At 44.6% G+C, this 25,797-nt stretch overlaps 1 protein-coding gene across 4 annotated transcripts in view; it reads left to right on the top strand.

Moving 5' to 3' along the window:
• The first annotated feature begins 1,476 nt into the window (after window positions 1–1,476).
• The window catches only part of hdac11 (histone deacetylase 11), a 127,757-nt gene continuing 103,436 nt past the window's right edge, over window positions 1,477–25,797 (top strand). For 2 of the 4 annotated variants that reach the window (XM_078209672.1, XM_078209671.1), the window contains exons 1-3: window positions 1,495–1,777; window positions 17,110–17,178; window positions 18,318–18,418. In XM_078209672.1, coding sequence (XP_078065798.1) covers window positions 18,326–18,418 — 93 coding nt within the window. In that variant the 5' untranslated portion in view covers window positions 1,495–1,777; window positions 17,110–17,178; window positions 18,318–18,325. Of the gene's footprint in view, window positions 1,778–17,109; window positions 17,179–17,545; window positions 17,695–18,317; window positions 18,419–25,797 lie in introns of all 4 variants that reach the window. The other 2 variants (XM_078209670.1, XM_078209669.1) reach the window with 2 other exon arrangements.

Genomic DNA, 25,797 nt, shown 5'->3' with positions numbered 1-25,797 from the left:
GTGCGAGAATCATAGAATCCCTACAGTGCAGAAGGAGGCCATTTGGCCCATCAAGCCTGCACCGACAACAATCCCACCCAGGCCCTACCCCCCATGTACTTACCCTGTTAATCCTCCTGACACCAAGGGGCAATTTAGCATGGCCAATCAACCTAACCCACACATCTTTGAAGAGAAACAACAAAACATTAAAGCGGCAACACACAACTGGGAACCAAAAGGGAACCAGTAGATGTAGTGCATTTAGATTTCCAAAAGACGTGCAGCCTGTGTGGCAGCCGCTGGTCCATCTGAGATGGTGGCAAAATACTGCAGATGCTGGAATCTGAAACAAAAACAGAAACGGGGGAGGCAATGGCCTAGTGGTATTATCGCTAGACTATTAATCCAGAATCTCAGCTAATGTTCTGGGGACCTGGGATTGAATCCCGCCACGGCAGATGGTGGAATTTGAATCCAATAAAAAATATCTGGAATTGAGAATCTGCTGATGACCATGAAACCATTGTCGATTGTAGGAAAAACCCATCTGGTTCACGAATGTCCCTTAGGGAAGGAAATCTGCTGTCCTTACCTGGTCTGGCCTACATGTGACTCCAGAGACACAGCAATGTGCTTCTGAACAAGGGCAACTAGGAATGGGCAATAAATATTGGCCAGCCAGTGACACCCATGTCCCACGAATGAATAAAAAAATGCTGGAAAATCTCAGCAGGTCTGACAGCATCTGTGGAGAGAGAATAGAGTAAGAAGTCTCACAACACCAGGTTAAAGTCCAACAGGTTTATTTGGTAGCAAATACCATAAGCTTTCGGAGTGCTGCTCCTTCGTCAGATGGAGTCTGACGAAGAGAAACATCTGACGAAGGAGCAGCGCTCCGAAAGCTTATGGTATTTGCTACCAAATAAACCTGTTGGACTTTAACCTGGTGTTGTGAGACTTCTTACTGTGTTCACCCCAGTCCAACGCCGGCATCTCCACATCGAGAGAGAATAGAGCCAACATTTTGAATCTAGATGACCCTGCGCCAGAACTGTGACTCAAAACGTAGGGTGGAACTTTCCCGTCCCGCCTGCCACGGGAATCGGAGCGGGCGAGGGGCGAACCATAGAAAGGTCTGTTGACCCCGGGCGAGATTATCCGGTCTCAGGGGCGAGCGTGGCCGGAAAACCTTGGCCACGCTGGATTCTCTCTGCGCAGCTGCTGTCAGACCTGTTGAGATTTTCCAGCATTTTTTTCTGGGGCTTTTTATTTTGCATCTGAGATTGTGGCTATTTCTGGGGTGATCAGAAAGAAGCATGAGGGGCACACACACACACAGCAAGCTGACTGCTCCATGCCATGACACAGAGTGTTTGCTGCCATGGGGCGTGGAGGCAGCAAGAGCCCCATTGGAATGGGGGGGAAGAGGAGGCAGAAGCGGCGGAAACTCCGGCGTTAATCCCCCTCCCCTCCCTCCCACTGACGTGCGGCTCTGCGCACAATCGGCGTGAGTCGGTGCGTGATGAGGGAGCGGCAGCTTCTGGACAGCAGCGGGGGCCGCTCCGTTCACCTTTAGGGCAGGAGCGCCCGGGATGACCGCTCGAAGGCGATCGTGCGGCGAGCGGCGAGTGTGAAGGGCGCGGGATCCTCGGCGCTGGCCCCCGGCACGGAGGAAGCTGCGGCGGGGGGACTGGCGAGCCCCCTCTGTCCGCTGCCATCTCCGCAGCGCCAGGCCCCGAGCTGACTGGGTGTCCTTGTGGAGGCTTGCGTGACTGTCAGCGCACACTGTTGACAGGTACGTGCTGCTCGCTATTGTGCCAATCCTCCCCCTGTGTTATATTTAGATGCTGGGCTGTTGCATTCAACTTGCAGCTCGGGGCTGTGTCTACAATTCAGTTTGGGACTTGTAGTTTGTTGTGTTTGTTTTTATTTGTTTGGGGGGGGGGGAGGGAACTTGTAGCACTGAAATAATAACCTTTATCAACTTCTATACCTTAGGATATAAGGACATTAACAAAAAAGAGCAGGAGTCTCTCAGAGGGTGGTGAATCTCTGGAATTCTCTGCCCACTGAAGTGGTTGAGGCTACCTCGTTGAATATGTTTAAATCACGGATAGATGGATTCCTGATCGGTAAGGGAATTAGGGGTTATAGAGATCAGGCAGGTAAGTGGAACTGATCCACTTCAGATCAGCCATGATCTTATTGAATGGCGGGGCAGGCTCTAGGGGCTAGATGGCCTACGCCTGCTCCTATTTCTTATGTTCTTATGAGTAGGGATACCTTGCCTTGCCCCAGAGTCTGGTCTGCTATTCAGTAATATCTTGGCCTCGCCTCCACTTTCCTACCTGTTCCCCAGAATGTGATCTGATCTTTGCCTCAGCTCCACTTTCCTATCTGTTCCCCATAACTCAAAACATCTATCTGTCATAGCCTTGAATCTATTCAGCCTCCGCAGCTCTCTGGAAGTAGAGAATTACAAAGACCGTAAGAAATAAGAACGGGAGTAAGCCTTTGCCCCCCCCCTCAAAACTGCTCCGCCATTCAATCGGGTCATGGCTGACCTGGCATTCCTCACGTCCATTTTCCTGCGGCACAGTGGTTAGCACTGCTGTCTTACAGCGTCAGGGATCCGGGTTCGATTCCAGCCCTGGGTGACTGTCTGTGAGGAGTTTGCATGTTTTCCCCATGCGTGCATTGGTTTCCTCCGGGTGCTCCAATTTCCTCCCACAGTCCAAAAATGGGCAGGTTAGGTGGATTGACCATGCTAAATTGCCACTTGGTGTCCCAAGATATGTAGCTTGGGCGATTATCAGGGTAAATACATGGGGTAACAGGGATAAGGTGGGGGAGAGGGTCTGAGTAAGGTGCTCAGTCAGAGGGTGCCAAACTCAATGGGCCAAATGGCCACCTCCTGCACTGTCGGATTCTATGATTCCCTGTAATCCTTTATTCCCTTACTGATCAAAATCTATTTCTGCCTTAAATATACGCAAGGACTCTGCCCCACAGCTCTCTGTGGCAAGGAGTTCCAAGTACTCAAAACCCCTTGAAAGAAGAAATTCCTCCTCATCTCAGTCTTAAATTGACATCTCATTATTCTGACACTATGTCCTTTGGTTCTAGACCCTCCCATGAGGGGAAACATTCTCTCAGCATTTACCCTGTCAAGACCCTTAAGAATCCTATATGTTTCAATGAGATCACTTCTCATTCTTCTAAATTCCAATGAGTAGAGTCCCAACCTGTTTAACCTTTCCTCATAAGACAACACCCCCATACCGGGGATCATCCTAGTGAACCTTCTCTGAACTGTCTCCAATGAAATAACATCTTTCCTTAAATGGCGGCACGGTAGCACAGTGGTTAGCACTGTTGCTTTACAGCTCCAGGGTCCCGGGTTCGATTCCCGGCTTGGGTCACTGTCTGTGTGGAGTTTGCACATTCTCCTCGTGTCTGCGTGGGTTTCCTCCGGGTGCTCCGGTTTCCTCCCACAGTCCAAAGATGTGTGGGTTAGGTTGATTGGCCAGGTTAAAAATTGCCCCTTAAGAGTCCTGGGATGCGTAGGTTAGAGGGATTAGCGGGTAAATATGTGGGGTGGGATTGTGGTCGGTGCAGACTCGATGGGCCGAATGGCCTCCTTCTGCACTGTAGGGTTTCTATAATTCTATGATTTAAAAAAGGGGACCAAAACTGCTCACAGTGCTCCAGATGTGGCCTCACCAATACGTTGTACAGTTGCAGCAAGACTTCCCTACTCTTAAACTCCCACTGCCTTGAAATAAGGGTCAACATTCCATTAGCCTCGCTGATCACCTGCTCCCCCCACCCCCCTTACACATACACAAGGGGAAATATTCTCTCAACGGTCAACCCCCTCAGAATCTTAGATGTTTCAAGATCATCACTGTTTTACCCTTTAACCAATTTTCCCAGTCCACTTTAGCCGACTCTTTTCTTGCCTTAATAATTGCTCTTATTTAAGTTGAATACACTAGTTTCAGCCTAAATTTGTGACCCTCAAACTGTGAAATCTGATCATGGTATAGTCATTCTTCTCTAGAGGATGGTTAACCAATTAATTCATCGTGTCTCATTACACATTACAAGATCCAAAATAGCTTGTACTCTAGTTTGGTTCCACACATTTTGTTCTAAGAATATACACCAGGAACATATCCGCAAGGCAACCTTTCTTTGCCAATTTGATTTGTCCCAACTACTTGAATACTAGTGGCCTACAATTCCTGCAATACCTTTATTACAAGCTCCTATTATTTCTTGATTTATACTCTGTCCTGCAGTGTAAGGGGGCCTGTAGACTATTCCACTAATGACTCCTTGCTCTTGTTCTTATCTTCACACAGACTCACTTTATATGATGATCTTTTGAGCCAAGACCATTTTGCATTCCTATACTGATCTCATTATTTCTTAGCAGAGCAACCCCAATTCCATTTCCTTTCCACCCACCCTTCCAAAATAACAAATATTACTGAATATTCAGTGCCCAGCTTTGGTCAACTTGCAATCAAATGTCTGTAATGGCTTTCAGATCATACCCATTTATTTCTATATGTGCCAGTGATTAATCTATTTTGTTACAAATGCTGCATGTATTCAAATTAAGAACCTTTAATTTTTCCCATTTTTTTTCCTTACTCTGACCCTATCTGCTGGTACACGGTCATGTTTGTACACTCTGTTCTTTACTGTCAGACTCTGGATGTTATTACCCACATCACTGTCCTGTACTATTGCCTTGACCTTTGTCCTTAAATTTTACAATTAACCATCTCCTGGACTCCCACTCTGGTACCCCTCTACATTATGCCTTCTAGAGTCTGTTATTATCCTGCTTATAATTTATGGGGGAGCAAACGGATCAATATTCCACTCCCACACCAGAAGCTAAATTGGGATGGAGCCACACCGCTTCATGGAGCCTCGCTCCGTGCCAGCCCACCCATAGTCACAATATGCCTCAGGTGGCCGAATTGGGACAGTGTAGCACTTCCGCCCCTTACTGGGGAGGAAGTCTGGCCCTTGTGAACTAAAGGCCAATCTGGTTGGCCAGCAGTTCCAGCAGTGCCAACAGCACATTTGTGGGTTCTGCTTGTACTGCATCCAGGTTCAAGAAGGTGGCTCATAGATCAAGGTAAATCCAGAGTCTTGGGCAGTGACAGGCTGTACAGTTTGGGGGTGGTTTATTTTATAGAACAGGTGGCTAGGAAGAAAGGGATGCTATCTTAGGGGGCTCCCCCCCCCTCAATATGCAAAAGGCCCAAGACAGGACCCCTTCCCCCCCACTTTGCAAAGGCCCCAATCAAAAGCAAAACCTCTTGGTTCCTTCCTGCCCTTTAGAAAGTAAATTAACTCCCCATTGGCCAGTATCCCTTCACAAGATTCCCTTTATTTAAAAACTTATCTCCACTCCCAAGAGTACTTCAGGTCCAAAGTCAGAATGCAGAGTGTCAGTAGCCCTGACACTCCTCAATATAGATACGGATGAGATTCCCTGAATGGGCAGGCAATCATTACCAATCTTTTTGGCCAACCAAGTAAACTAAATCAAATTAATGAGGGGGACAAATTAAAAGGGGCACCACCCAAAACAAAAGACAAAGTAGAAAGCAAACTTAAAACATCAAATCAAAATGTGATTAAAGGGGTCAATAATGCACCCCAGACCCTGTGGTGCCCAGTGGGCATGGAAGGCATCAACGGCAATCATTACCTTAATCAGGGAGCTCGTACACCAGGAGGCCGGGCTCATTGAGGTCATTATACAACGTGCTTTTAAAAAGTGGCCTGCCCCACTTCCCACTCCAACACTTTTATGGCATGGGCAGCATATTATCAGGATTGGAACAGGCTCAATTGATCCCTAATTATTTATATAAATAAGTTGAGCGGGCTGCCGATTTTGGCTCCCAGACACTCCCCTTGTTCCCGATTATTATGGGGGTGAGTTTGGGTGGGAGGGAAGGTTTGTGGGATTTGGGGTGGGCATCCTACCTATAGTGGTTTTTCTCTTCTCCTAATGTGTTAGTTACCTCTTGTAAATTTGGTAAATTCACATGATGTTTGCGTGTTATGTGAGATGATGCTGGTAGCAGTCCTGGGACTGGCAGCAGCCTAAACCTATTGGAGAGCCCAGACATGGCTGTAAATCATTTTGAACCAACGAGGGAGAACAAGGTGTAGGTGTGGAGAGTGAGTTTGGTAGAAGTAAGAGAAAATATGAGATGATGGCAGTGTTCAAATTATAAGTGAAATTACTATGGGTGGAATTTTACCGGCACGTCTGCCCGAGGTGTGTACGATCCCACCCGAGGCCAATGGAGAATGCTGTTCTCTGAGCCTCGCCCGCCGCTGGAATCGGAGAGGGCGTGACAGTAAAATTCCGGCCTATATTATCAATAGTCTGTATAGAAGAGATTATAGACAATAAGAATAAAACACTGAATCAAAGTAAAACAAGAGTGATGAAAAATAAGGACAGATTACATTCATAGAATCATAGAAACCCTACAGTGCAGAAGGAGGCCATTCGGCCCATCGAGTCTGCACCGACCACAATCCCACCCAGGCCCTACCCCCACATATTTACCCGCTAATCCCTCTAACCTACGCATTTTAGGATTCTAAGGGGCAATTTTTAACCTGGCCAATCAACCTAACCCGCACATCTTTGGACTGTGGGAGGAAACCGGAGCACCCGGAGGAAACCCACGCGGACACGAGAAGAACATGCAAACTCCACACAGACAGTGACTGTGAAATTCCCCTTGCCGCCACAGTCTGACACCTGTTCGGGTCAATGCACCCAACCAGCACGTCTTTCAGACTGTGGGAGGAAACCGGAGCACCCGGAGGAAACCCACGCAGATATGGGGAGAATGTGTAAACTCCACACAGACAGTGACCCAGGCCGGGAATCGAACCTGGGTCCCTGGTGCTGTGAGGCAGCAGTGCTAAGCACTGTGCCACCGTGCCGCCCACAGATATTTTACAAGTAAAGTATATTTTTGCAATTTAAAAAAAAGGCTGAAGTCATTGGGTACTGGAAAGGCTATGTATCCTGACAGCATTCCGGCTATGGTACTGAAGATGTGCTCCAGAACTAGCCGCACCCCAAAGCAAGGAACACTGGCAGCTACCAGGCAATGTGGAAAATTGTCCAAATCGTCCTGCCCACAAAAAGCAGGATATATCCAACCGGACCAATTACTGCTTTATCCCACTTCCGAATCGGTTTTCTGTTTTGGAAACCAATGAGGGTGATGGCTCCTTAGCGAATGCAGCCAGAGCCAAGCCTGTGGGCACCACAGGCAGCTTGGCTGTAAGGTAAAGGTAAAGTCACCAGAGTCCCAGATGACCATAGGCTGCTCTCCCCTTTGCAGGGGAGAGCTGACTGGTGGTGGTTTAACCTGAGGGTCACCACACCTCAGGTGAGGGGCAAGGCTGAGAAGGCGGGACGTTCGTGAATAACCTCAGCTGGTATGGAAATTGAACCCACGCTGTTGGCGTCACTCTGCATCACCCGAACCAACTGTCCAGTCAACTTAGCTGATTCACTCCCCAAGGCTCGGCTGTACAGGAGAAGAAGGAAAGGCAATAGTGATGGACTCCATAGTCAGGATCAGACAGGCATTTCTGTGGCAGTAGAACTCCAGCATGGTGTGTTGCCTCCCTGTTGTTAGGGATATCATGGGGCGGCTGTAGAACATTCATCGGGTGGAGGGTGATCAGTCAGAAGTCATGGTCCATATTCGTACCAAAGATATAGGTAGGAAAGAGGATGAGGTTCTGAAAGCAGATTTCAGGAAGTTAGGAAGGAAATTAAAAAGCAGGACCCAAAGAGCAATAATCTTAGGATTACTTCCAGCGCCACCTGCCAGTGAGCATAAGAATAGGAGGATTGATTGATCAAATACGTGACTACAGAAATGGTGTAGGAGGGAGGGCATCAGATTTCTGAGGCATTGGGACTGATTCTGGGACAGGTGGGACCTGTACAAGATGGGCGGGGTACATCTTAATAGGACTGACGCTGATTTGTTTGCAGGGAGATTTGCTCTAAGGATGGTTTTAAATGAGCATGTTGGGGGATAGGAACTTGAAGGGTGGCCCAAATTGGAAGGAATTAATGTTGGTAACAGGAAGTAGCATGGACGAGAAGGCAGGAGCACAAAGTATTGAGTATGCATCAAAAATGTGGAATGATGACAAAAGGACAAAGTTAAGGGCACTCTTCCTGAGTGTGTGCAGCATTCGTAACAAGGTAGATGGTCTAAAGGCACAAATAGAGATAAATGGGTATGACATAATTGGCATAATGGAAACGTGGCTACATGGCAACCAAGACCGGGAACTGACTATTCATGGACATTCATTGTTAAGGAAGGACAAGCAAGGAAAGAAAGAAGGTGGAGTTGTGCTCATAATAAGGGGTGGGATCAGTGCAGCAGTAAGGGAGGATCTCAGATTCAGAAGGACAATGTGTGGAATCTGAAACAAAAGCAGAAAATGCCGGAAAATCTCAGCAGGTCTGACAGCATCTGTGGAGAGACAATAGAGCCAACGTTTGGAGTCTGGATGACCCTTCGTCAGAGGTGGAATCTGTTGGGCGGAGCTAAGGAACAGCAAAGGGCAGCAGACCTTCGTTGGAGTTGTTTATAGGCCACCAAATAGTAATGGTAATGTGGGGCATAGTATTAATCAGGGGATAAGAGAAGCATGTAACATGGGCCATACTGTGATCATGGGTGACTTCAATCTGCACATAGACTGGTTAAACCAAGTGAGCACGAATGCTGAGGAAGACGAGTTTTTGAGTGTGTTAGGAATGGTTTTATAGAGCAATATGTTGAGGAGCTAACTAGAGGACAGGCTATTCTAGATCCAGTATTAAGCAATGAAAAAGGGCTAGTTGTAAAATAACTTCTAGGGATGAGTGATCACTATATGATAGAATTTTACATTATGCCTGAGAGTGAGGAAGTTCAATCTGAAGCCAGGGTATTAAAGTTGAATAAAGGAAATTCTGAAGGCATGAGGGACAAATTGGCTGATGTGGATTGGGAAAATACATGAAAAGGTATGACTGTGCATCGACAATGGATAGTCTTCAAAGAATTATTACATAGCGCACAGCACCTATACATTCCTTCAAGGTGCAAAAACCCCCAAAAAAGCCAGCCAATTGTGGCTGACAAAGGAAGTCAAGGATTGTCTAAGATTAAAAGAAAAGCCTCATAAAATTGCCAGAACCTGAGGAATGGGAAGTTTTATAGAATACATAATAAAGGACGTGATAAATAGACACTTAGACCATAGACACTCAGGCATAGTCAGCATAGATTTATGAATGGGAAGTCATGTTTGACAAACTTGTCGGAGTTTTTTGAGATGTTACTAACAAAATTGATGAAGGAGAGTCGATGAATGTAGTATATTTGGACTTTCAGGAGGCTTTTGATAAAGTCCCTCATAGGAGGTTAATTAGCAAAATAAAAGCACATGAGATAGAAGGCAATATACTGTCAGGAATTGATGGCAGCAAACAGTGAGTAGGAATAAATGGGTCGTTCTTGCAATGGCAGGCTGTAGCTAGTGGGGTACCACAAGGATCTGTATTTGGGCCTCAGCCTGTTCACAATATTTATCAATGCTTTGGAAGTGGGGACCAAATGTAATATTTTCAAGTTCGCAGGTGTCACAAAGCGAGGTGGGAATGTGTGTTGTGAGGAAGATGTAAAGTGGCTACAGGAGGATTTGGACAGACTTAGTGATTGGGCAAGAGCATGGTAGATGGTATATAATATGGAAAAATGTGAAGTAATCCATTTTGGCAGAAGGAACATATGTGCAGAATGTTTCCTAAGTAATTAGAAAGTGCAGATATACATATAGATGGGTGTCCTTGACCATAAGTCACTAAAGGCTTGCATGCAGATGCAGCAAGCTATTAGGAAGACTAATGGAATGTTAGCTTTTATTACAAGAAGATTTGAGTACAGGTGTAGTGAGGTCTTGCCTCAATTGTATAGAAGCTTGGTTAGATCACACCTCGAGTAATGTGTGTAGTTTTGGTCCCTTCACCTCAGAAAGGACATTATTGCCATAGAGGGAGTGCAACAAATGTTCATCAGACTTGTTCTGGGGATGGTGGGACCATCTTCTGAAAAGAGATTGGGCAAACTGGGCCTGAATTCTTTGGAGGTTTGAAGAATGAGAGGTGATCTCATTGAAATCTAGAAAATACTTAAAGGAGTAGACAGGGTAAGTGTAGGTAAGATATTTCCCTTGGTTGGAGATTCTAGAACCAAAGGCACAATTTCAAAATAAGGGGGAAGCTACTAAGGACTGAAATGAGAAATTTCTTTACACAGAGGGTTTTGAATCTTTGGAATTCTTTACTCCAGAAGGCTGTAGGAGCTCAGTTATTGAACAGTTTTAAGGTAGAGATTGATAAATTTCTGATAAACAATAAAGTAAAGGGTTATGGGGATAGTGGATCTGAAAGGTGTTGAAATGTCTGATCAGCCATGATCATATTGAATGATAGATCAAGCCCAATAGTCTGAATGGCCTACTCTGATTCCTATATTCCTATCAGTCTATTCTTAATTATCAAGAAAGTGATGGAAAGTGTCATCGACAGTGCTATCAAGCAGCAATTACTCAGCAATAATCTTCTCACTGATGCTTAGTTTAGGTTCCGTGTTGGTCCAAGGCTGTATTCCAGAGGTAAAGTGAGAATGATTGTCCTTGACATCAAACTGACATTTGACCTAGTGTTGCATCAAGGAGCCCTAGCAAAAGCAGGAATCAGGGGGAAAGCTGGTTGTGTCATACCGAGCTCAAAGGAATATGGTTGCGGAGATCAATTATCTCAGTTCTGGAATGTCAGCACAGGAGTCCCTGGGGTAGTGCCCTAGGTTCAACCATCTTCAGCTGCTTCAATTATCTTCCTTCCATCATAAGGTCAGAGGTGTGGATGTTTGCTGATGATTACACAATGCTCAGCACTATTCTTGACTTCTCAGATACTGAAGCAGTCCATGTCCACATGCAGCAAGACCCAGACAACATTCAGCCTTGGGCATACACATGGCAAGTAACATTCATGCCACACAAATGCCAGGCAATGACCATCTTCAACAAGACAGAATTTAACCATCCCACCTTGATATTCAATGGCATTACCATTTCTGAATCCCTGACTATCAACATCCTGGGGGTTACCATTGACAAGAAACTGAACTGAACAAACTATATAAATGTGGAAACAAGAGCAGGACAGAGGCTAGGAATCATGTGGTGAGTAACACACCTCCTGACTCCCCCCCCCCCCCGCCCCCAAAGCTTGTTCACCATCTACAAGAAACAAGTCAGGAATGTGATGGAATACCATCCACTTGCCTGGATGAGTGCAGCTCCAACAACACTCAAGAAGGTCAATACAGCCAGGACAAAGGAGTCCACTTGATGGGCACCTCAACCACCACAGTAGACATTCACTCACTCCACCAGTGATGCAGAGTGGCAGAAGTATACCATCTACAAGATGTACCTCAGCAACTCACCAAGACTCCTCTGACAGCTCCTCCCAAACTTGTGACCTTTACCACTTAAATGGACAAGTGCAGTAGATGTTTGGGCATAGCATCCACCTGTGTTTTCTTGCAAGTCACACATCATCCTGACTTGGAACTATGGGGGGGGGGATCTTCAGCCCATGTTCGCTGTCAGAGAGAACAACGACGAGGGTGGAAAATATGGTGAGAATTGGGAAACATGATTCGCGTTTCCTGATTCTCCGTGACCTTCGCCGGTGACGTCATGAGGTTCACGCCCACAGACAGCGAGAACCTCATTTTAATGTTTCTGCATACATTTCAATGAAATTACCCAACCCCTGATCTCCCCCCCCCTCCCTCTCACTGAATATTCAAACCTTGCTGACGTGACGTCACATCGGCGAGCGTTACAACAGCTCAGTTGAGGGGATCCTCCTGGGGACGCAAAGGTACAGCCCTTGGGGGGGGGGCGGGGGGAAGGGGGACATGCCTGGGCACTGGCCTGGCATTGCTCCCTAGCACAGGTTGGCACAATGTCAACATGGTGGTGCCAACATGTGCCAAGGGGCAGTGCCGGGTCAGGCTTGGGAGCCCCATTGTGGGGGATGGGGGTGCGAGGGCGTGCCAAGACCATTGAGGTGGGAATCTTGCAGGCATGGGGTGGGGGGAGCGGACAGTAAGGGGGTTGGGGGGGTGGAGGCTGTGGGGATTGCCAGTGATATTTCCACGGTGGTTATTGATGGAGTGGGGAGAGTCCCCAATGATTTAAGCTGGGTGGTGGAGGGAGGGAGGGGGGGGGGGGCTGTGGTGAGCACGATATTTCCGTGGAGGGAGTTCAATATTAGTGCTGATCGATAATAGCGCTCCTGAGATCTGTGGAGCCGGCTTTTCCAGTTTTATCAGGCCCCGTTGTGCCAGACTGATGGTGAAAACCCCAATTTTTTCTCTCTCAGAGCCTGAAAACCTGGATTAAAAACTCAGCAGTGCAACTGGAGAGCTCCATTGCCAGTTTTATGTCAGAGCCTGACACTTTGAAAAAATATGGCAAATTTCCTCCCCCCATCACCGTTCTCTCACTGTCACTGGTTCAAAATCCTGGAACTCCCTCGCCAGCAACACTGTGGGTGTTCCTGCAACACTTCCTGAAAGCAGCTCACCACCACCTTCTCGAGGGCTTGTAGGGATGGGCAATGATTGCTGGCCTAGCCAGTGATGAACAAATCCCATGAACGAATTTAAAAAAAAATTGATGTCACCAATAACTTACTAGGTCCCATCCCCATGCTGAATAAACTACACATGTCTTTTGCTACCCATCTTATTTATTTTATTTGTTAGTGTCAGCTCTAGTCTTACATTAACACTACAATGAAGTTACTGTGAAAATCCCTTAGTCGCCACACTCCGGCGCTTGTTTGAGTACACTGAGGGAGAATTTAGCATGGCCGATGCACCTAACCAGCACGTCTTTCGGACTGTGGGAGAAAACCGGAGCACCTGGAGAAAACCCACGCAGTTATGGGGAGAATGTGCAGACTCCGCGCAGACAGTGACCCAAGCCAAGGATTGAACCCATGTCCCTGGCGCTGTGAGGCAGCAGTGCTAACCACTGTGCCACCAGTCAAGCATGTCAATTCATTTATGGATTTCACAGAATGATGGACACAATCATGGATAACTCTAATGTTGCCACAATAATTTGATAGCTGTAGATCATTGACCTTGATGTATGACACGTGAGATAGAACTGCATATTGTCTAACTCTTTAGAAACAATACAACAGGAAGTTGTTTCATAAGCATGGCCTCTATAATGCATGCTCCCACTTTGTTCATGTGGCTCGTTTGTGTAACACTTCATATCATGTCTCTCTATTCTTAAAGACAAATTTAGTCTAATTCAGCCCTGACTTACATTTTCTTTGGCGTTTTCATGTAAGTTAAAACAAATCACACAATTGATGAAAACCGATCAAGCTGTAAATGTAGAAAAGCTAAATCTTTTAAGGATTTTTCCCCGTCCCCACACTAGGTTCCAGACTGTCCAGCTAATATGAAAGCAAAATACTGCGGATGCTAGAAATCTGAAATCAAAACAGAAAATGCTGGAAAAATTCAGCAGGTCTGGCAGCATCTGTGGGGAGAGCAGCAGAATTAGTGTTTCAAGTGCCTCTGACATCGTCAGAGCAGAAGTGTTATACGGACTCTCTCCACAGATGCTGCCAGACCTGCTGAGTTTATTCAGCATTTTCTGTTTTTATTCTCTGTAACTGATAATTGGTCAGTCAAAACAAAGCCAGGGTTTTATTTCCCCACCTGACCTTCAAGTGGAATTGTTAATCATTTCAATTATGCATAGCCAAAATACTTTCTGGCCTTTTATCATAGAAACCCTACAGTACAGAAAGAGGCCATTCGGCCCATCGAGTCTGCACCGACCACAATCCCACCCAGGCCCTACCCCCATATATTTTACCCACTAATCCCTCTAATCTACGCATCCCAGGACACTAAGGGGCAATTTTACCATGGCCAATGAACCTAACCCGCACATCTTTGGACTGTGGGAGGAAACTGGAGCACCCGGAGGAAACCCACGCAGACACGAGGAGAATGTGCAAACTCCACACAGACAGTGACCCAAGCCGGGAGTCGAACCCAGGTCCCTGGAGCTGTGAAGCAGCAGTGCTAACCACTGTGCTACCGTGCCGCCCAGGGTATTAACAGGGTATTGGCCAATATTCAGCATAGAATCCCTACAGTACAGAAGGAGGCCATTTGGCCCATCAAGTCTGTACCGACCACAATCCCACCCAGGCCCTATTCCCATAACTCCACATATTTACCCTGCTAATCCCCTGACTCGAGGGTCAATTTAGCATGGCCAATCAACCTAACCTGCACATCTTTGGACTGTGGGAGGAATCTGGAGCACCCGGAGAAAATGCATGCAGACACCGGGGAGAATGTGCAAACTCCACACAGACAGTGACCCGAGGCCGGAATTGAACCCGGGTCCCTGGCGCTGTGAGGCTGCCACTGTGCCGCCCTATTGTAGTTGATTGGTGTAATGTACCTGTTCTGACACTGTCTCCTCATTGGTAATTGGTAAACAGAATGGTTATGCAGTTGAGTTTGGCATTAATAAGCAGCCAGTGAGTTACAGAAAGTGATTAAGACTCTGTTAAGCAGTGGCTAAGAGAGGGAGATTTCTTACTGCATGGAGTGAGAAAGGAGAAACTTGTCGGGAGATTGAGGTTAGGGGATCCAGGAGAAAAAGATTATTAGAAATTGTTCCTAAGAAAAGGCACCCGTGACACTGCAAGGAAAAGGAAGGACTCTTGCCTGGCTGTACATAGTGAGGGATAGGAAGACCTGAGAAAGATGATGATTTAGTGAAATGACAGATGTACAGATATAACCACGGAGGTTTGAGAGCTGGAGGAGTGTCTGTATTATACAAACACAAAGACAAACTGAACAATGACCTTGCATTTTCACAGCCTTTAATAACCTCAGGAGATCCCCAAGCACTTCATAGTCACTGATTTGCTTCTGAAGTCTCATCACTGTGGACAAATACGAGAGCCAATTTTCTGTTTTCGTTATTCCTTGGGGATCATGTTGGGAAGAGGTGCTGGGGAGAAGAGGAAAGAGGAGGTCTAAAGTTTAAAATTTATTTATTAGTGTCACAAGTAGGTTTACATTAACACTGCAATGAAATTACTATGAAAATCCCCTAGTTGCCACACTCCGGCGCCTGTTTTGGTACAGGGAGATTTTATCATGGCCAATGCACGTCTTTCGGACTGTGGGAGGAAACCCGGAGGAAACCCACGCAGACACGGGGAGAACGTGCAGACTCTGCACAGACAGTGACCCAAGCCGGGAATCGAACCTGCGTTCCTGGTGCTGTCACACAGCAGTGCTAACCACCGCGCCACTGTCAGGGGAGAAATCCTAATAGGTTAGTAAAGATGTTTAAACCATTAGATGTTAAGACACTGACAGAACTACCAGCATTAAGTTAATAACTTTAAAACAGACTTATAAGCTAACAAGAAAGCAGTTTACACACATATGAAATGCAGTAAGAAATTTAAACAAGTGATTATGATTTAAAAACACATATGCTGATATTTTGAATGTATTAGTGTATTTTTAAGAATCAGGTTGCAGCAAAGCTTCATGGTAAAGGGTATTAGGACAGAGCCATATTCTAAGAGAATATTGAAACCTTGGGAATATGCAAGTTTTATCAACAGAGTTTCTAACGGTTAGAACATTCAGAACACTTACTCAAACTTCATGAATAGGGTTTATTCACTGTCCAGATAAGATGGATGTATGTCCAGATGTGGAGTCATGTGATAATTTGGTTTGGTAATGACCTGCAGGGGAACTTATGGGAACGTGCACTTTGAACTCTGTGGCTAGCCTCTGAGATTACTAGGCAACAGAGGAAGCTGGGTTAGCGAAAAGGGTAGGAAGCATCTGGATTCTAAGGACTAATGAAATGCCATTATGCCAGAGGGTAAGATGCAATTGGCTAAAGTATATGACAGGTATTATTGTTGATTTATGTATATTGAAGATGATGGATTTAAAGCTAAATGAAAGGCGGGAGTAATTGATAAGTGTATAATTGAACTGTATATGTCAGAACTTATTGGAGAGGTCCGGCTGCTCTACGCCTGAAGGGGCCTAGGGCTCTTCGATGATTTCTCCTCGTGGCTGCTGGTCAAAAATAAAGGTTACACCTTTAAACTGAGACACTGGCTTCGTGAGTCTTGAATTGTCTGAAATGTCAGACGGTACCCGGCCACCTCAAAAACCCCAACAACAGTCACAGTGCTGGTCTGTTTAGCTGTTTTATCTCAGTGACCAAACCATCACAGGGAGTGGCATGGTGGCACAGTGGTTAGCACTGCTGCCACACAGCGCCGGGGACACGAAATATGTGCTGGTTAGATGCATTGGCCATACTAAATTCTCCCTCAGTGTGCTCAAACAGGCGCCGGAGTGTGGTGACTAGGGGATTTTCACAGTAACTTCATTGCAGTGTTAACGTAAGCCTACTTGTGACAGCAATAAATAAACTTTAAACTTAAACTTTAAACATCACGTTAGCTAGGCTTGACGGACCAGCTTGTCTTTTCCTGCCTGTCATTTTTGTATGTTTGTATTTGTACGCAGTAAGGTCCCACACATACCACTAATATGGTGAGTGACTAGTCTTTCTGTTTTTTGGTTTTGTGAAGGGTGAATGTATGCAAGAACATTGGGAAAGCTACCTTGCCCCTCTTTGAAAGAGGTAATTGGATCTTTTACCCATGTGAGAGGGCACACTGTTTTTGTTTAAAATCTTGTCAAAAATGAAGTATTACAGTGGGAGAGAAACAGGGAGGCATGATGCTTATTTCTGCTGTGAACAATGCAACAAAAGATCACTTTTGAAAGGTCACTTGACACAATTTTATTCAATTGAGAAAAGATCGTGGGAATTTTGAGGAAATGTTAATTGTTATGTCTTCTCCAGGACTGATAGTCTAAAAGAACATGTAAGAAAGAAGATGTCAGAGCAAGAAAGCAGAAGGAAAAATGACCTGTAAGTTGAAGATGCTATCTTAGTGTCTTGAGGTTGTATCTGTTATTATATTGTACTGCAGTAGAATAAATGTGATATTAATAACTTCACATTTCTTTACTACATTGTCCTAAATAGCAACACCAGTGCCTATACAGCATATCTTTGCTATGGTGTGCTGCAGTGGCCTGGGCACAATATTTGACCTCTGTGCCTCCAGACTTGATTTGAAGGAGGGGAGGGTTAGTCTTAGGTTTGTACTTCTTTTTCTTGCTGTTCAGTAACTTCTGAATGTCTGTGGCTAGCAGGTCAGAATAGGAGGGCATTTGTTGACATAATAAGAATGCGCCCTTTTAAAATTCTTTCAATGTTTGTTGCACATTTAAAGGCTACACAACACCAACCTATACGTTGATCTTCTATCAACGCAATGGCCTATAGTGTACTCACCTGACTATAATATCTCATTCCTGGGCCTGGAAAAGCTTCATCCTTTTGATTCGGGCAAGTGGGGGAAAATTGTCCACTTTTTAAAAGGTATGTCTTTCTTGAAATTTTTTTTTGAATATTTGACTGTTTCACAGGCCAAAGGAGTTTTAATTAGCCACTTTTGCTCATGAATGGTATTTTGCTTGCCTGATTGTTTTGCAGAAATGTTGCTTATCTGTTCCGAGTGCAGGGAATTCAATGTTCAGAAGCTTGAGTATCCATTGTTCTGAAACCCTGGAGGGAAAAAAGTGCAATGTTCAACATCTTAGAATCATAGAATCCCTACAGTACAGAAGGAGGCCATACGGCCCATCGAGTCTGTACCGATCGCAATCCCACCCAGGATTGGGTTCCCGTAACCCCACATATATATCCTGCTAATCCCCCTGACATTAGGGTCAACTTAGCATGGCCAATCAACCTAACCCGCACATCTTTTGGACTGTGGGAGAAACCGGAGCACCCGGAGGAAACCCACGCAGACACGGGGAGGCCGTGGCTGGAGGTTGGAATTGAACCTGGGTCCCTGATGCTGTGAGGCAGCAGTGCTAACCACTGTGCCACCATTCCTCTTGCCAGGGACAATTTGAAAAAAAGTTTTGGTAAAAACAGTAGTTTGAAAACGGCATGTGAATCATGACCTTTATTTCTCTTGTCCTTGCTTACTTTAGAAGAGAAGATGATAAATGATGAGAACATTGTTAAAGCTCGAGAAGCCCAGGAAGATGACTTGTTGGTGGTGCACTCAAAACGGTACCTCAATAAACTCAAGGTGATTCCCTTTCAGTGCTTTCTTCCTGATTCTCGATGCACATCTATCCACTGAGTTCATCTGAAACAATCAATAACAGGCTCATATGCTTATCATGTACCAAAATCTTAAAACAACTGGAAAAATCGTTAGTTCATGTCATAAATATTTATGCAGATGTCTTTTTTTGCAAAGGTGTCCTTTTGTGTTCAGTTTTATTCTGCTTTAATGTTTATAGGATACCAGAAGGGGATGCAGTGGCGTAGTGGTATTGTCACTCGACTAGTAATCCAGAGACCTAGGATATTGCTCTGGGGACCAGGATTCAAATCCCACCACGGCAGATAGTGAAATTTGAATTCAAGAAAAATCTAATGATGTTGATTGTCGTAAAAACCCATCTGGTTCACTAATGTTCTTTAGGGAAGGAAATCTGCTGTCCTTATCTGGTCTGGTCTACATGTGATTCCAGAGTCATAGCAATGTGGTTTACTCTTAAAATACTCTCAAGGGGTGGGCAATAAATGCTGGCCCAGCCAGCGACGCCCGCATCCTATAGATGAATGAAAAAAAGAGCCTCGACTCTGAAAAATAAAAACCACTGTAGCAAAACTCTTACTGTTGGTCAGTATTGTCTTTAATCCAGAAACACAATCAATTTTGTATTTTTGTGTAATATAATAGAAGCTTTGCAGAAGCTTGAATTTTCCTGAAAAGAAGTAGTTCGCATTAATTGCTCGGTTTTGCATTGTGAAACCTTTTCAAATAACTATAAATCCACCATTTTCACCATCAGATTTTAATTACTACCTTCCACTTGCCTTTTCTTGAGTCATAAATCAAGTACTCTGAGGCCTGAACGAACAACAAAGTTGCATTTGAATCAGTCTGTGCTATATTTTGAATATAATTGCCTTGTATTAAGTAAAAAGAGCAAATATAAAATACAAATGATATCATGTGGATTGTGGATTCATTCTGGTGAATCTTTAAAATCTTCGTGCTGCTTTTTTTCATCTTTTTGAAAAAGTGGTTTGTGAAGATTGTGCAGTATGAATACATTTTCTGTTCTGAAAACAGAAGTTCTATTTTAAACTTGATGGTGTAAATCACATTTGGCATACAACTAATCAGTGGGCTGGTGCTTAAATTTTAAGCTACATCTTGTGTGACCCACCCCAGGTAGGAGCATTCTGAGAGACTCAATCAGTTGTCTGTTGCTGCTTTCTGGCCATCTATCTCTTCTGATGCAAACTGTGACTCTATCTGCTGCTAATACTTCTGTCATTGGTTCCCCCTCCCCACCCAAACTCCACTTCATCTCAATTTCTTTCCACATGCCATGAACTGTGCAATAAATTTGTGAGGGGGAGGGGAAAGGAAGAGCGATGGCCTAATGGTATTATTGCCAGACTATTAATCCATAAACTCAGCTAATGTTCTGGGCACCTGGGCTCGAATCCCGCCATGGCAGATGGTGGTATTTGAATTCAGTAAAATGTATCTGGAAGTAAGAATCTACTGATGACCATGAAACCATCGTCACTTGTCAGAAAAACCCATCTGGTTCACTAATGTACTTTAGGGAAGGAAATCTGCAGTCTTTACCTGGTCTGGCCTACATGTGACTCTAGAGCCACAGCAATGTGATTGACTCTCAACTGTCCTCAGACAATTAGGGATCGACAATAAATGCTGGCCAGCCAATGACGCCCATGTCCTACAAATGAATTTTAAAAAAGAGCATTGCTGAGACAGAGGTCAAAGTAAAATAATGGAGGCGCATAGAAGATTAAAATAGTGGAGAGAGCAATAAAAGGAAAGTAAGTTAGAGAGAGAAAGGAGAGAGCGTGAAGCCAAGGTAAACAGAAGGATTGGAAAGGATAAGCAAAAACAAAAGTTGGAAAGAGACCATTGAGGAAACATGGAGACAAAGACAGAATGAAAGGCAGAGAAGCAAAAGGAGAGCATTTTAAATTTGCAGATTTGCTTGTAGTATTGACGGCACATGGGGGCTAAAACACTTCTTTGCCTGGTGGGAAACAGTTTCAGAACCATTGAACGATGGAATAGTCAGTTAACTGCTATGTATTCTGGCACAAGACCATTCAGTTATGTCCCATTGTCCTTAAACTCGATTTCAGAGTCTTAATCGGTGCTTGAAGATGTCCCATTTTCATCACTGGCAATTCCATGGCTCTAAGTTAATTTACTATCTTGGGGCAAATACACTATACCCTGCAGCTTGCAGAGTGCATGTGTGTGAGTTGCACTGTGTTAGTGATACATGGCCCACAAAATGGGGCGGTCACACTGCTTGTTTCTACCAGTGCAAGTGTCTCCCACAGCTCAGTTGCTTTTAACTATTCTTCGATTCTTAGGCTGATGGACAACCTTTATTGTTTCTTTCTACTAAAAATATAATTAATCCTGGTGTTTTCAAACAACTATTGGGATGTTTAGTGTGTGAGGCATCACTAAAAGCTACTAATTTCATCCCTTCAGCATCACCCAGGTCTAGAAATCTGAGCATACATTCTTCTAAACTTAATTTCTTCAATGTCTTATTTTCTTTTTAACACTTCATAGAAATCATAGAAACCCTACAGTGCAGAAGGAGGCCATTCGGCCCATCGAGTCTGCACCGACCACAATCCCACCCAGGCCTTAGCCCCACATATTTACCCACTAATCCCTCTAACCTACACATCTCAGGACTCTAAGGGGCAATTTTTAACCTGGCCAATCAACCTAACCCGCACATCTTTGGACTGTGGGAGGAAACCGGAGCACCCGGAGGAAACCCACGCAGACACGAGGAGAATGTGCAAACTCCACACAGACAGTGACCCGAGCCGGGAATCAAACCCGGGACCCTGGAGCTGTGAAGCAGCAGGGCTAACCACTGTGCTACCGTGCCGCCCACTTGCCCAACAGTAGCACATTTCAGCATGGTGCTCAATTCTAATACATCATGTCACCCATCTGGTCTACTTTGTGTGCATAACCAGTTTAATTGTCCAATTAAACTTTTTAATTGATCTGCTCCTTCCTTTCGTGAGGATTAATCAGGATCCAATTAACATTCTCTCGGTAGAACTGTTGAATTAGGATTATTCCCAATTTAGTCTGCCTAATGTCCAACCCTGGGTTGGATTCTCCGACCTCGCCCGCAGCTGGGATCCGGTCCCACTGCAGTGAATGAAAATTTGGCTGGGTGCCAAAATAAGACCGGTTTACCTTGATTTAAAACCGGTTTTCACAGCATATCTTTTAGTCAGTTTACCTTGATGGTGGGAGGTCCACTTTAGTCAGGTTGCAATTGCTTTAATTGTGAATTAAATTGGCCGCTGATACAATCCATTGTTGATTTACTGGAGAAAAATGAAATGGACATATGGGTGGGACGCACCCGGCCTGAGACTGGAAGATCCCGCCTGAGGTAAACAAACATTTAAACGGCCCATCAAAATGTCTGTCCTGCCCGCAATGCTTCTCATGGTGGAGGGACTGGAATATTTACCCCATTGTATTCAACAATAATTTTGTAGTGTTTACATATTTTAGCACAGTAAGAAGTCTCACAACACCAGGTTAAAGTCCAACAGGTTTATTTGGTAGCAAATACCATTTTTAGGCCAGCATAGTTGCAAAATGTAAAATTGACCATAAAACTGGAAAATATAAAGTTGCTCTATTAAAATAAGATGGGAGCCGTAATTTCCCTCCCTTTTAAAAAAGAAATCTCTGCATCCCATCCTCTCCTGAAGGTGTTGATTCAAGTAATATGGTCCTTCGTGCTCAAGTGTCAAATTCATGTTTGTGAAGACAAATGATGACGGGACACTGGCTATTTGATGACTTGGCCTTTTGGCTAAGATCAAGTGTAGTATGGATTGGATGCGGCACTTGGTTGAGGTCATTTGGTTACAATTAAGCTTCATTTTCATATGAAGCAATTTTTAAAAGCGGCATCCCGGCCTTTTGGCTAAGATGCAAATGAGATCAAGCCTTGGAGGAGGAAACCTCCTCCTCCTCCAATCAGCTTGGCTCGTGTAGATCAGGCCCAAGACAGGCGTGAAGGCCCTGTCTTGTCAGCTTGGATCGGAAATGTCTCAACTTGTTGAGACTCTGAATTGGCCTTGATTTGATTGAATTGGAAAAGTATTTTTAAAAATTTGATTATTGGGGTAACACAGCCTTCTCTGTCTCTGCTTGATATCTACTTATTGTTTCTGCGGCAGATTTTATGGGCTATATAGCTTGCATGTCTCAAGACTGAGACTCCTGTGCAGTACCAACAATAAAAGCTGGAGAATCACTTGCAAAGGCTTCTCTTCCAGCTCCTGCACCATAACTTCTGGCATCCCCCAAGAATACAGCCTTGGTCTGTGCTATTTCTTCACTATATGCTGTCCCGGCAACATCCAAACGCACAGCATTAATTTCCACATGTACACTAACGACACCTCACTATCAGCTTCCTTGACTCTTCACTGTCGCTACATTATCAGACTGCTTATCCAACAGCCAATACTGGATGAGTAGAAATTTCCTCCAAATACATATTTGGAAGACGGAAGCCATTATTTTGATTTGATTTATTATTGTCACATGTATTAAACATATAGTGAAAAGTATTGTTTCTTGCATGCTACGCAGACAAAACATACCGTTCATAGAGAAGGAAATCATAGAAACCCTACAGCACAGAAAGAGGCCATTCGGCCCATCGAATCTGCACCGACCACAATCCCACTCAGACCCTACCCCCATATCCCTACACATTTACCCACTCATCCATATAACCTACGCATCTCAGGACACTAAGGGCAATTTTAGCATGGCCAATCAACCTAACCCGCACATCTTTGGACTGTGGGAGGAAACTGGAGCACCCGGAGGAAACCCACGCAGACACGAGGAGAATGTGCAAACTCCACACAGACAGTGACCCAAGCCGGGAATCGAACCCAGGTCCCTGGAGCTGTGAAGCAGCAGTGCTAACCACTGTGCTACCATGCCGCCCATTGAAATGGGAGAGTTCAGAATGTAGTGTTACCGTCATAGCTAGGGTACAGAGAAAGATCAACTTAATGCAAAGTAAGTCCATTCAAAAGTCTGACAGCAGCAGGTAAGAAGCTGTTCTTGAGTCGGTTGTTACGTGACCCTCAGACTTTTGTATCTTTTTCCTGAAGGAAGAAGGTGGAAGAGAGAATGTCCGGGGTGCGCGGAGTCCTTAATTATGCTGGCTACTTTGCCGAGGCAGTGGGAAGTGTAGACAGAGTCAATGGATGGGAGGCTGGTTTGCGTGATGGATTGGGCTGCATTCACGACCTTTTGTAGTTCCTGGCCGTCTTATTTTTGGTCCTTGTTCCAAATTCTAATTTCTAACTACTGACTCCATCCCTCTCCCTGGCAACAGTCTGAGATCAAGCCAGCTTGTTTGCAACCTTGGTGTCTCATTTGGTCCTGAGGTGGCACAAATGTGATCAGAGGCTGATCACTAAGACCACTTATTTCCATCGCCAGTATCTTGCCTGTCTCGGGTCATCTGCTGTTGAAACCCTTATTCATTTACGCCTTTGTTACCTCTAGATTTGACAATTACAATGAATTCCTGGCCTATCTTCCACATTCGATCCTTCATAAACTTGAGATTATCCAAAACCGCAGCCCCTGTCTTAACACACGGCAAGTCCTGTTCCTCTATTTTGCCTGTGCTCACTGACCTACATTTGTTCCTGGTCAAGTGACGCCTCGATTTTAAAATTCTTACCCTTGTTTTCAAATCCCTCCTTAGCCTTGCCCCTCCCTATCTCTACAATCTCCTCCAGGACTCTTCCAATTCTGCCCTTTTTTGCATCTTTTGTAATTATAATTGTTCTACCATTAGTGGTCATGCTTTCAGTTGCCTCAGCTCCATGTTGTCGAATACTCTCCCTTTACCTCTCCACTCTCTGCTTCACATTCCTCCTTTAAGAGTCTTCTTAAATTATTTCTCTTTGCCCAAGCTTTTGGCCATTTAACCCAATATCTCCTGATGTAGCTGGCAAGTGTCATACTTTGTTCTGTAATGTTCCTGTGAAGTGCCTTGAGATCTTCCATTCTGTTAAAGGTGTGAAATACCGGTAAATACAATTTGTTCTATATAGTTCATTTGTTAAATGTTCAGTCCTCTTGATTGTTGTTTAGATGAACTTTAAAGTTCCTTGCGTGCGCAGGGGAGTCTTTCAGTGTCCTGACCAATATTGCTCTCCCAATCACTATAATAATCATAGAATAAAATCCCTACAGTGCAGAAGGAGGCCATTCAGCTCATCAAGTCGGCACCAACAACAATCCCATCCAGGCCCTATCCCTGTAACCACACTTACTTATCCTCCTAGTCCCCCTGACACTAAGGGGCAATTTAGCATGGCCAGTCAACCTAACCCGCAGATCTTTGGAGTGTGGGAGGAAACTGGAGCACCTGGAGGAAACCCACGCAGACTGGGGGAGAATATGCAAACTCCACACAGGCGATCACCCATTAGGAAGCTTTTATTGAAACAAATTTTACTTAACAACACAGTTAAGATATAACAAAAAGAATGAGCATAGCTTTTGACCATTGAAATACTTAAACATGACAACGTATAATTCTTAACTGCTAACTGTCTCTATAGTTCCACTGTAAGCAATATTCGTACAAGCATAAATCCCTCTTCAGATTATGTTAGCACAAACAAAAACATATTGGCTCACGTGGATGGTAGATTTCCAGCTTTTTAACTCCTCTGGCCATATATAGAAGGATTCCTGTCTTCTGACTGCCATACTGCAGCCCCCAGAGAAATAGGCGTATTTGAAACAGCAGAACTTCAGAGGAAGAGACTTATTTTCTGGCAGGTCCCAGTTTCCAAATCCAGAGAGAGAAAGACAGACACTACTTCTCTCTAAAGATCCCAAGTTGTAACTGAGTGTGTTTCTGTGTAAGCCTAGTCCCGCCCAGACACATTACTTTCTTATCAATCAACCTAATCAAACCCCATTCTGAAAAACCCCAGGGGAAAACACTAAAATAACAACACTGCATTAGCCATTAAAACAAACATTCTAACAATTAGGAGCAATTATGCACCTGCAATATTAACATGGGCTGCCGGTTATGGACAAAGCGGCACTGATAAATAGAATTGACTGCTAAAAACACCTGCACAAGAAACATGACACACAGACTTTTCTTAAAGACACAGTATTGTCACACTTTGGGTTTCTATTTTGAAAAGGTGTAAATTGCACTCAAGGTTTTGCAGGTTTTTGAAATGTTTATTTCCTAATCCTTCTGCTCAGTTATTTGCATAATACCAAACTTAAAATTTGCCATGACGATTGCAATCAGCTCCGCATCAGAAATC

Source organism: Mustelus asterias, chromosome 3 (assembly GCF_964213995.1).
Source record: "Mustelus asterias chromosome 3, sMusAst1.hap1.1, whole genome shotgun sequence".
NCBI lineage: Eukaryota > Metazoa > Chordata > Chondrichthyes > Carcharhiniformes > Triakidae > Mustelus > Mustelus asterias.
The sequence above is the reverse complement of the archived record's forward strand: the minus strand, read 5'-3'. Positions and strand labels throughout refer to the sequence as shown.